This window comes from Anser cygnoides, chromosome 5 (genome assembly GCF_040182565.1).
Source record: "Anser cygnoides isolate HZ-2024a breed goose chromosome 5, Taihu_goose_T2T_genome, whole genome shotgun sequence".
Taxonomy (NCBI): domain Eukaryota; kingdom Metazoa; phylum Chordata; class Aves; order Anseriformes; family Anatidae; genus Anser; species Anser cygnoides.
In genome coordinates this window covers 47,961,726-47,974,137 of record NC_089877.1, presented here as the reverse complement: position 1 = coordinate 47,974,137, position 12,412 = coordinate 47,961,726, and the positions used below count along the sequence as shown (strand labels likewise).

At 35.8% G+C, this 12,412-nt stretch overlaps 1 protein-coding gene across 2 annotated transcripts in view; it reads left to right on the top strand.

Moving 5' to 3' along the window:
- GALC (galactosylceramidase) overlaps window positions 1-12,412 on the top strand; it is a 38,582-nt gene that overhangs the window by 22,141 nt on the left and 4,029 nt on the right. For both annotated transcript variants that reach the window (XM_048070367.2, XM_013177123.3), the window contains exons 8-16: window positions 2,149-2,304; window positions 3,309-3,433; window positions 5,251-5,378; window positions 5,799-5,888; window positions 6,500-6,589; window positions 7,720-7,864; window positions 8,383-8,563; window positions 11,309-11,472; window positions 11,956-12,032. In XM_048070367.2, the coding sequence (XP_047926324.2) occupies window positions 2,149-2,304; window positions 3,309-3,433; window positions 5,251-5,378; window positions 5,799-5,888; window positions 6,500-6,589; window positions 7,720-7,864; window positions 8,383-8,563; window positions 11,309-11,472; window positions 11,956-12,032 (1,156 nt within the window). The remainder of the gene's footprint in view (window positions 1-2,148; window positions 2,305-3,308; window positions 3,434-5,250; window positions 5,379-5,798; window positions 5,889-6,499; window positions 6,590-7,719; window positions 7,865-8,382; window positions 8,564-11,308; window positions 11,473-11,955; window positions 12,033-12,412) is intronic.

Sequence of the window (12,412 nt, the reverse complement as noted above, 5' to 3'; positions counted from 1 at the left end):
CCCAGGTCACCAAAGCTCTTTATAACGTGATATTTCCAAACAGCTTTTCAGAGCTATTACAGCTGCATTAATTTTACCAGTGAAATGAAATAGAATGAATTAAACAAGTATTACTCATACAGATTTAAATTACATTGCAACTCTTGGGAAAAAATGTTTTTCAAAGATGGACTTGCAAATTCCGTGCTTATTCATAGTACTTTTGATGTGTTACTTGTTTGTAGCACAATGTAAACCGCTTAGTTCAATTTTGTATGTTGTACTGTTAGAGATCAAGCTATTCTGACTCTCCATGTTGGAAAAGATTCCCCCTTTTCCTGCTGTTAGTGGAAAGAAAACAGGAAGATTTTACAGTGTGTCAGCGAGTTCAAGAACAGCTTTCATTTTTTACCTAATACAAATTCAGAATGCTATGAGGTGACAACTCAGTCTTTTTGATTAGAATCATCAGCGTTCTTAACTAGATCTGTTTTAAATAGGCATTTGGGTAAACATAAGTGTCACAGAAAACCAAGCCTTTTAAAGAAGTTGGTCAAAACTAATTATGTACAAGTTAACAACCCCGGAGTAACTTCACATCATCTTGTTTTTCCACAATAGAATATATGATGTGTGCACTAGTGCAAATTCAAACTGTCCCCCTGTTGCTTCCAGGCCTACATTCTGAATAAGAATGAGAAGCAGGAATAAAAGTGATGTTAGCTGACAAATTGTATTTTTTTTCTAGAGATGCTGAGAACTAGATTTTGAGGTTTTTTTCTTTTTTTCTTTTTTTTTTAGGTTTAATTTTTACAACCTTGTACAGATATGTAAGAAAGACAGTGGAAAAAACCTGCTATTTCTAACCTGACTTTTTTTCTTCCCTCCTCTCCTTTGGTATATTGCTATGTGCAGGAAAATGGAGCTCTACTTTGTTCCTGTGTAATTTTATGTAAAGCTCTTAACCCCACCCCTCCCCCAAATTTTGGTAAAATACATTTTTTATTGACTCTCTAATAAAAAGTTCTTCAGGACATGGAGTGTAGGAATACAAATCTCATTTTCTGCCTTGTTTTTGCAAGCTGCATGTTTTACACCATTAGAAAAAAAACTTCTTGGTACTAAGGTAATATTTGTGTTTCCAAGCTAAAGGGAAAATGTTTGCTAACCTGTACAAGGATGTAGTTAAAATCTTCACTATCTGTTTTATTATCATTAGTGAAGCAAGGTATGAAAGACTATAACAATGGGAAATGGCCAATAGTCCAATAGGGAGAAAATACTTAAAACCAACAATCAATATAGAAAAATTATTTCTTTTGTCCCTGACTCACAAATTGATAAATTTGTCAAGTTTCAGCCTAGTAGTAAAGGAAATCTTTATGCTTTCCTTTCCAGTAGTGATGGTTCATTTTAGCGTATGCATTTAGTGTGTTCAATGTGTGCCCTAACTGAGGGGAATGATCATGATTTCTGCAAGGTTTTATTTCAGCCAGGCTAATTTGCCATAGTGAATTGATTTGATTGAATATGATCAGTAGTCTTTATTTGGGAGGAAGTATATGTACTCAAGTAAGAAAGGCTTTGCAAAGAAAACTAGCTTTCATCATATTTCAGTTATTTTTGGTTTATGCCTCTTTAGCTCTTATAGTCCACCCAAAATGCCTGTTTGAAAGCTGAATTTGTTGAAAAGAATGAGCTAAGTTCATGTTCGGGTGCATTAAGACATTAATGCTGTTAAGTTTTTAGAATAATGCCTAGTACTGTATGTTGCTGTTGACTTACAATTATTTAAAGTTTTGTCTAACGTAGTACAAAGTAGCATGTATTTCTCTTAGCATAATACAATTACTCATACAAGTTATCAAGCTTAATTTCAGGATAAAGCTTTGCTTCACCTAGCTGCAGACATTACACAATGTATTTTTAAATATTAAAATACTTTGTAATGTTTTAAAGGAGTAATCTTGTACTGATGCAAATACGTAAGATATGATGTATTACGGATCTCTCTTGTTCCAGGTTTTTTATTCCATTAATATTATTCCAATGAAAGTTTGTTTTTTGATTTAAGTTCGGAAGAGGGGAATTATTGCTACTGTTTGTACTTCCAGGCTTTGATTTTTCTCTTTGTGATAAGTGCTCTTTCTTTTTTAAAATACTGTGTAGGGCTCACTATCCTGGAACAAAAACAGTGCCAAATGCCTTATTAACGCAGAAGAAACTGTGGTCTTCAGAAGATTATAGTACTTTCAATGATGAAGTAGGTGCAGGCTGTTGGGCTCGGATCCTAAACCAAAACTATGTGAATGGAAACATGACCTCGTAAGTGTAGTACACTGTTGCTCGCTTTTGGAACTTCATATGTAAGAATTGTCTAATGTACCACATAACACATCCATCTGCTATGTTAAGGGAGTAGGTAAACTGAAACTTTCTCCTCTGTCAGTCCCAGTTCGAATATACTAAGGTGTGAAGTCTACTGTCTTAACCTCTCTCTGGGATAGAAGTCCCACAAATTTTAATGCATTCTTAGTCATTACAATTCCACATGTATCCATTGGTTTATGCAGTGGAGTTTGTCTGTCTTTGAGATGCTGGTGATACTTTTTAAAAACAGAATGTTCTTAAGAACTAACAACCTGAAAAACACAGGAGGAAAATAACATAATAAAGCTAATCTAGCTGCATGTTTCTTAGGGTCTTTATCAGGTTGTTTGTCTTCATTTAAAAGTAGTAGAAAAGTATTTTATTACCTTTTTTTTTCCATACAGCTGCTTTCTGTCCTTTATTTATGTGGATATAAGGAGGATTATACTTATCAGGGCTTAAACAAACCCCAAACCGTCAAAACACCACCACCACAAACAACAACCAGACAACCAAAAAAGCTAATAACAATTGTAAACTCTGACAACTTCAGTTTTTTATTTTGAATTTTCTTTCAGCTGATGTGGTTAGCAAGTATGAATGGAGTCTCAGGTGCACATTTCTTTTAATGTGCATCTTTTCATGGTGATAGAGCTAGGAAATGTATCGGTCATTTAGTATGAAGTTTTCAACTCTGGAAGATGATTTGTTTTATTTTTCTTTCCTGTGGGGTTGTTGTTGTTGTAGTAGTGTTTTGTTTTTTCTTTTTTTTGTTCCCCCTCTCCTTTTGCTGTAAAGATATATATTTTTTTTTGCCTGGGAAACTTTTACTTTTTATTTTTTTTGGCTGAGATGGGGAGTTTTTTGAATGTGTACTGGAGAAAAAGAAGAATAAATTCTTGTACTAATTTAATCTAATACAATCCATATGAGTAAACAAAACAAACCTATTTTTCCAGAACCATTGCGTGGAATTTAGTGGCTAGCTATTATGAAGACTTGCCCTTTGGTCGATGTGGATTAATGACAGCACAAGAGCCCTGGAGTGGCCATTACAAAGTAGAAGCGCCTATCTGGATTACAGGTAAAAGGCTTGTGTAACTGTATTGTCTGAGGCCTTTATTTGTTTAGTCTTTTTTCTATGTACTTTTTTTCACCAAATTAAACTTAACTTTGTGGAAAGTCTTATGAATACCTTAAAGGAAAAAAAAGGCTTCTTTCAATAGAAAGCGGAGATCTTAATAGCAAGGGAAATCTTAATGTTTGACCATTAGATCATGCAGAAATAATAGCAATAAGAGGCAGTAGCTTATATAAAGTCGTTTGATCTGAAATGCCTGTAAGGGTTAGTGTGCCTGTAGAGATTAGTGTACTTTCCTATTCTTTTTCACTCTTGTTTTTTCATCCGTAAGTAGACATTTATTACCTTTCAATTTGAGAAAATAGAACAAAGAACTTTAGTACTGTTGTACTGCCAGAGTTTCTTGGTCTGTTAAACTCAGCGTTTCCTTGTGCATTAGGAAAGGGGAATACTTTTATGCTTTGTCTTATGAAAACATGATTCACTGGTTACTCTGTAGTCCTTCTGTAATCTTTTGGCACCTTTGCCACAGTTCCACAAAGCTAGTGGCATATACAATGCTGTAAAGAAGGATCAAGACAAATGCCTTAACTTTTATTCTTTTGCTAATTACTAGTATATGTAAAAACGTTAGAAAAAATGGCTATACAGTCATATGAACAGTTCAGAACAACTGCGCAGCTGTTCCTGTTTCCATGTTGTCTGGATTTTTGTGACCTAGGTCATATGTCTTTGGTACTGTCTTGCTTGCTGAAAACTCTACCTCATGTAGTTATTTCTCAAGGAGATGCCCTTCTGTACTTTATCTGGCTTAACTGTTTCCTGGTTTATTTTTTTTAATAGAGAGATGGGGGAAAGTCTGAACTGTGGTGAATATTCATATTACATGTACATGATTGATTTATTTAGTGACATATAGTGGGTGTTGGTTAATGAGAAGCTCAACATGACCCAGTAAGGTGCACTTGCAGCCCTGAAAACCAGCCGTATCTTGGGCTGCATCAAAAGCAGCACGGCCAGCAGGGCGAGGGAAGTGATTCTGCCCCTCTGCTCTGCTCTTGTGAGACCCTAGCTGGAGTGCTGTGTTCAGCTCTGGGGATCCCAGCACAGGAAGGATGTGGAAGTATTAGAATGAGCCCAGAGGAGGGCCACAAGGATGATCAAGGGGCTGGAGCACCTCTCCTGTGAAGACAGGCTGAGAGAGTTGGGGTTGTCCAGCCTGGAGAAGAGAAGGCTCCGGGGAGACCTTACATAACGGGAGAGCTGGGGAGGGGCTTTTTGTCTGGGAGTATAGTGATAGGGCAAGGGGTAATGGTTTTAATCTAAATCTACCCTTTCTTAGTTTAGATATTAGGAAGAAATTCTTTATTCTGAGAGTGATGAGGCACCAGAACAGGTTACCCAGAGAAGTGCATACCCTATTCCTGGAAGCAATTAAGGCCAGGCTGGATGGGGCTTTGGGCAACCTGGTCTAGTGGGAGGTGTCCCTGCCCATGACAGGAGGTTGGAATTAGATGATCTTTAAGGTCCCTTCCAACCCAAACCATTCTATGATAAGTTTTTTTTCTCCTTTTTGTTAAAATAATTGCTAACATTTTGTTTTAACTGCTTTATCTGTCACAGAGCTGATGTTTTTAATTGTGTTTTAGTACAATTTCTTAATTTTCTTGTATAGGTAGAATTTTTTTTGAAATTCCATTACTTCCTTCCCCAGATCACCTTTTTCTTGTGCAAGAAATTTAATTCAGACTAGAAATGGATGTTATATTTTTATTAAGACTTAATTGTTTTCTTCTGATTTTTGTTCTGTTTTGTCTTAGCGCACACAACACAATTTACTCAACCAGGCTGGTCATACTTGCAAGTTGACGGACACTTGGAAGGAGGTGGCAGTTTTGTAGCTCTGACAGATGGCCTAGGAAACCTTACCATCATAATTGAAACTATGGTAATGTACATCAGCAATTCCAACAAAGTAGGATAGATAAAGGGAACATTTTCTTACAAAGAGCCTGTTCTGATTTACGTAGTTTTAATATCTGTGAATATGCTCTATGATACTTTTATAGCCTTGTTAGACTGCTACAAATCCTTTTTTCTATCTAAACTGTGTGTATAATTTTTATATCACAAATTAGCCTTAATTTCATGATACACCATGGGAGGAAATTAAATCCATGTGTTTTTCTTAAAGCAGAATTCCCAATAAAATTAAGTTTGTGTAATAACAATCATCATTAAGTTAATGAAATAACACAGGATCAATTTGCAACTATTTGTTTTTTTAATTTAAACTTATCCTGTGTTTCATGAATATTGGGATGTGATGAATTCCAGTAATGTATATTCCTTTTCTTTTTTTCTTCAGACTCATAATCACTCTCAATGTATCAGGCCTCCACTGCCTCATTTTAATGTGTCACCTCAGAGAGCAACTTTCTACCTCAGAGGGTCTTTTGTAAGTAGACGTTGAATGAATACATTTGATTACTCTTGCAAGGTGAATAGCTATCCAGAGACAAATGCACACAAGATAATATAGTAGGGTAGCAAGAGATCAAAATTCTTTACCTCCAGTACTATAGGCTGTTATATACCTGCCAAAGTTTTAAACATTCTACTTCTGCTTTCACCATAAGACATAATATCATAACTGAATTTGTAGAGTTACTATCCTCCTGGTCTAATAATATGTATATTGAAGAAAAAATTCACTGGAACAGATACACAGTTGGATTTTTACCTTGGGATTTATGTCAAGGCTGAGTGCTTTAACCTTCTGATGTAGGTTACCTGGCTAGCATGGTCATGATATCATGACCTTTCTAGTTGTCATCAGTTCCTTTTCAGGAAAATAACTGCAGCTGACTGTATAATGTAGGTTTATTGACATATAATCTACAAAAATATGAAGTATGTTATGGCTAGCAGAATAGAGTGGTGACTGCTAATGAGATCAACAGCTCTAAAATAACAAGTTATACACCAATAAAGGACTGATATTTCTTGAGGTCAATATTAGAATTGTGTGGTGGTTTTTTTTTTTAATTTTGTTACATTTCATTGTAGTATTTGGTGAAAACCCTTCAAGTGTGGTATTCAAGGCTTGATTTTGAATCTGCAAACTCTATTTTATTCAAGCAACTCCATCCTTTAGATGTAAGTTGATTAGTTTTATTAATCTTTTGTATTATTACTTTTAAGAAATGGAAGTGCAAAAAAGATGTTTTTCTTTGTTTTGCAATGTAGGATTACGAAGTAAAAAGTAGAATCACATAAGGCAATCTAAGGTAACTTGTACTTGGCTCTTCAGAGAGAAGCTTGATGGTATTCTGCGTGTGTTCATAAAGATAACTGCTGAGTAGGCTGGTGGTGCAGTTTGTTTTGTAGGGCTGAAACATTACTGCTTTCTAGTAGATACATACTTTGAAAGTAATGAAATTAAGTGATCCCATTGTGACAGTGATGCATGTGGATGTTCTTTTCCATTTTCGGGCCTACCTTACTGAATTTTCAGCCTGTGCTTTTGAAATGCAATAAAATGTCAGTATAGTATACCCGAGCATGATTTGTTAAACCTAACTTTATTCATGCTCATACACTGGGCGTTAGCATTATTCCAGATTAGCACTGGAGTTCCTGCTGCAGAAGGATTTGCAAGGTGATAGTTGTAGTATTTCTCTGGCCCGAAGGTGGTAACATTCTAATTTTCTGGCCTCTCTGCCCACATTCACTGTCAAACCTTTGGGATAAGTGTGTTCATTGGGTGCATCTAGAAGAATTTTTTTTGAGAAAAGAGCCTCTGTTGGGATAACTTTTTGTACTACTCAAAGCAGTAAGAATGTGAGTATATGGGACGTTCATCACAAACTTACTTAAAAAAAAAAAGTACTTCCTCAAACTGTTTAATGTTAAAGTAACCGTTCTCAAAAACAAAGAGCGCTATGCCTAATATGACTTAAGTACTACTCATGACAGGATATTCCCAGCAGTCTCTCTGTAACATCTGGTGTTTTTCCCTGTGCTGAAACTTCTTGCCTTTGATGCCTGAACTGTATAATTAAGCTCTGTTTGACTATAGCTTTACTAGCTGTATAAAAACTTACCTCGAGGTAATGAAGAGATTGGGGGAAGTAGTTTTCAAAAATCTGGAGACATTAAACACTGAGGCAAGAAGATAAGATTTTTGCCTCAAATCAGTCTTTAGAGAATGTCCTTTAACTCAGAAACTTGGGTATTTTGTTATTTAGTTGTTTGATTTTTGCAGCTTGAGCTTTCTTTAATTCCAGGTCTGGAGGGGAAGCTTTTCTATAGACCTAGACGTGGATGAAGTCTACACTTTAACCACACTCAAGACAGGGCAGAAATGTAGTTGCCCAGAGCCTCCCCCACCTCAGCCCTTTCCTTCAAATTACAAAGATGATTTCAATATTCGTAAGTCAGAATTCTCTGTTGAAAAACTTAATTTACACACAGATACAGTCTCAATGTAGAAAGGCCGTAACTGTGGTATATGAGTCCTCTGGTCTGGGTGGTATGAAGTAATCTGAATGTGTTTTATTTTTGCCTATTTATTCCAGTTTCTCTGTTAACGTACAGGTGTATACCTCACTTGTAAGGAAATGTATTTAATTCTAGCTCTTACATTTTTAATTCTACATATTTAATTCTTACATATTTAATTCTAGCTGCTACAGTTCTTTGATGCAAAAGATACAGCTCAAGTATAGTGAACTAGTTTTTGTGAAGGAAGATGGAAGGTAATTTACTTTGTTCATGTGATTATGAAAACTGGCCTGCTTCCAACTCCGAAAACTTCAGTTTTGGAGTCTGTACTTTGATAGAGTAAGAAGTCTGGAGAATATCTTCAGAGGAAATTTCTGAAAGCAAGAGTGAGTAGACAGAAGAAAAACGATGTTTTGGTTTTGATATGCATTTTATTCTCTGAACAGGTAATCCACCTTTCAGCGAAGCTCCAAATTTTGCAGATCAGACAGGTGTATTTGAGTACTTCATAAATGGTTCTGACCCAGGAGATCATGTTTTCACGCTCCGACAGGTGGTAGTTCAGCGACCCATCACTTGGGTTTCTGATGCAGACCAGACCATCAGTATCATAGGAAATTTTCGTTGGTATGTAAACAATATTTTTGGTGACATTTGGGGAAATGTCATCCTTACCAGTGTGGGTTATGATTAATTGATGTATTTCAAACTTAATTTATCTTGCACAGCAAATCTGTGCATTCAGACTATCTGTAGATGTGTAGAAATGATGATTGACAGAGACTTCCTTAAGTCACTGAGCCCTTCTCAGGTCTCTTGCCAATGCTAATAGTTCAGGTCAACTGTATCTTTGTCTAAATGAGTCCTGAAAACATCCAAGGATGGTTATTCCACCTCATCTCTAAGTAACATGGCCCAGTGCTGGAGAAAAACTGGAGAAAATTATTCCTAAACTCATGCTGGACATACTTGTTCAAGCTGTTTTTTGAGAAAAACGGACATGGGGTGGCTCACTGGGAAGACCAAGTCAAAATATCAATATCACACAAGCAGAATGCTAATTTTGAAGTGAGCACTAGTTTTTGTATGCTTTTCAAATGGGACAAAAAATTAATTCAGTGTAAATTACTTAATCTTGTACTGTGCTGCTAGTTTGTTAGTGATTTGATCAATCTCATATCAGTGAGATAGTTCAGGAGTTAGTGCAGTTTTAATTGTTGCAGACTGCCATCTTCTGAGCAGTTCCTAGAATTGTGTGGATTTGATTCACCTTCTGCTTAAAACAGTTTTGTTTCTGGGTAGGTGCAACTGAGATTTACCACTCTCGTAAGAGTGTGATTATTATTACAGTCCTTTCTAGGAGCTATGATGATGGTAATTTGTAATGAAGCAGCATATTTTAGCATAATGTTAATTAAAATTAAAAAGTATTTGGGAAAGAGACTGTTAGATAATCAGCTTAGTACTAGTAACTAATGATAAACTTAATGCTTAAGATTTTTTTTGTTTAATTTGGAAGAGCCTAGCTTAAATTTTTTTTGTTTTTTAAAATAGCCATTCTGTCTGTTCTTTCACTGTGATCACATCAGTGTTCAACCAAATGCTTTTTCAGAACATAGATCAAACTTCTGGCTGTGACAAGTGATCAAATCACTTTGCTCTGAAGCCTGAAAACATACTACTATCTTGTTGCTGGAGATTTTTTGTTTACCTTCTGCAGCCCTCTGTTAAGTAAAGCCTTGTATTCCCGCTATAATCATCTTCCCCTCATAGAGTAGGTCATATTCAGTGATTCCTGTAACTGGTAAATAGAATGTATGCTTAAATTACTGTACTGAAATCCTTAGGAAACTTCCTATTTTTTCATTTTGGTTCCACTTCTTTGAGTTCTTATCTTGTTTTCAAAACAAAGCTTGTTTTTTGAATGCTTACCTGGTTATTGAAGTTTTACACACCTGTAATGTTTTGTAATACAAGTCTTCAATTTCAGGCCCTTTGATTTGTTTAAGCCTGGGTAGATGTTTTCAACCATTATTGCATGCTATAGAAATATTGAACTAATCTTGTACTGAATTTTTCTGTGGGATGATGTTTGACTTCAGTCATCAATAGCAGTTTATTATGATTAAAGTTGAGGATTCTTTAGTTAGTTTTAGTTTGGATTTTAATCTTGTGCTTGTGAAAGTTCTGCATTTCTACTCCTAAATTTGAGTTTTGCTTTTGTTATATTGAGCCTAGCTATATCCTATAAATATTACTATTTAACTCTCACCGATTCCAATATTATAATATCTTGAGCAGGATGTGGGAGTCTTTTGTTTAGTACATAGGGAGGCAAGAAAGAAATCTCACATAGTTTGTGTAATGAATGTCCATCCAAGAACCTGATACTTTTAATAACATTATATTAGAATGAAATACGAGATTTTTCTTTTATGTGAGAGCTGGGAAGAAGACTTCCTGAAATAGGTATTCTTTGTGATTTCTCTGTCAGCTGAGCTGAGGACGTTGAGGGTTTTTCCACATTTTGTAAATAACAGAATAACTGGAAACTTCCTAAATATATGACCTTGTAGCTGTATCTATATTCACAACAGTTTATTGCAAGTCAATTCAGATACGGGATGTAGAAATGTAATTTGCTGAACGTTCATCAATAGATGTAATTTTTTCTTTTTAAGAGGCTAGTGCTGCAACTTGGGTAGATTTTCTAGGTACTATTTGATTGTTCTGGTATTCCTTTGCTTGATGGTGGACTTTTTCTCCTTTGCAGCTGTCATTACATGTAAAACCTGATGCTTTACAGTTGAGATGAAGTATTGCCTCAGGAAAAAAATCAAGTAATTTCAACGTAGCTGAACTTTTTGTTTAAAAAAAAAAACAAATACAACTTGTTCTGCATTTTGAGCAAGAGGTCTGGGTTTCCTAAGACTTGGCCTATATGTTAAAAATCTCAGAGAAATTAAGATAAAATTCTAACAGGATGTGGTAGTTTTGCCTTGAAACTTGGGTTTGATTGTTATCTAAAAGCAACTTCTATTTTTGTAAGCCTGAAAGCTTTTCTGTGGACAACACAAACAATTTGTGTAACAGATTTTAACTTGTTGGCAATACGCTTAGGTTTGTTGTTGGTCTATTAGAAGACATATTCATCCGAAGAAAATCTGTGAACTCACAGGTGGAAACAACCAGTCCTGACAAGTCATCAGTGAAGATGAATCTGTGTCTGTCACACCCATAGGTCCCAATTAGGATGCCTAAATCTTTTCTCAAAAAGGTTGCTGTACCATGTAGGGAGTACTCTACCTACTGCCTGCTCAAAAAAAAAAATAAATTTTTTTGCTCGTTAAAAAAACTTAACTGCTCTTACAGGGTGAACCTGACAGTCACTTGTGACATCTACATAGAAAAGCAAGATGATGGGGGTGTGTTTATTGCTGGAAGAGTTGACAATGGTGGGATATACGTTCGTCGTACCAAAGGAGTTTTCTTCTGGGTTTATGCAGATGGCACCTACAGAGTCACTGGTGACTTAGGTAAGCAGCCATTTAGTAAAAGTGGATGCTGATTTTTTTCTGGTCTCATCCAGGTATCAATCATGCCTGATTTCTGCTTAGTTTAAATTTCGGCCTAGAACTCAATAATGTGATGTGGTATCTCAAATCCTCTGAATTTATAAAATTCTAATATATAAACAAGATCTGTAGAACAAATAGAGCAATAACTACTCTCATACTTTGTCAACCTGTATTCTGAATAAAGGGAGTCTGTATTTCAGGCCAAATAGCATTGGAGGTTTCAATAGAGAAAAGGTCTTGTCAAAATGGGGGAATGCACAGACAGTACAGAGTCTAGGTTATATATTAAGCCCTCCATGCTGCAATTGAAATTGGTAGATTGTTGGTCCTGAACATCTCTGAAAATGAAATTATTTTCCTTTTTGCTAGTTTGGTATTTATCTGTCAGCCTTGGCAAAAGGGTGAAATAGCACTTTGTTAACCTTGAGCATATTTTTACAGCTGGAGAAGAAGTATTAATGAAGGGGCTTTCTGGTGTCCGGGCCAGTGCGTGGCACACACTTACACTCAACATCCAGGTAAGGACACAGGCTAAAAAGCTAGAAAATCAGCTATGAAAATTCCAATCCTAAATGGTTTAGACAAAACTGTGCTATTCTGCTGAGAGACTGTTTGCATTAGATTACCTATATAAAGCAACAATAATATTTTTTTTGTTACTTTAAACCGATGTTAAAATACCATACCTCGTTCTGCTGCTTGTATTTTTAGAGAGGTCTTGAGAAACTGGAGAGGGTATAGAAGAGAACCAGAATCATGAGTTGAAAGCTGGTGATAGGATGGCTAGAGAGGCAAATATTTTGCTTAATCTAATGAAAGGATCATGACCTGATTTCCTGTTCCGAAGACTCTCCGTGAACTACTAAACTAGTCTGCTTTATGAATCTGATTCCCATCA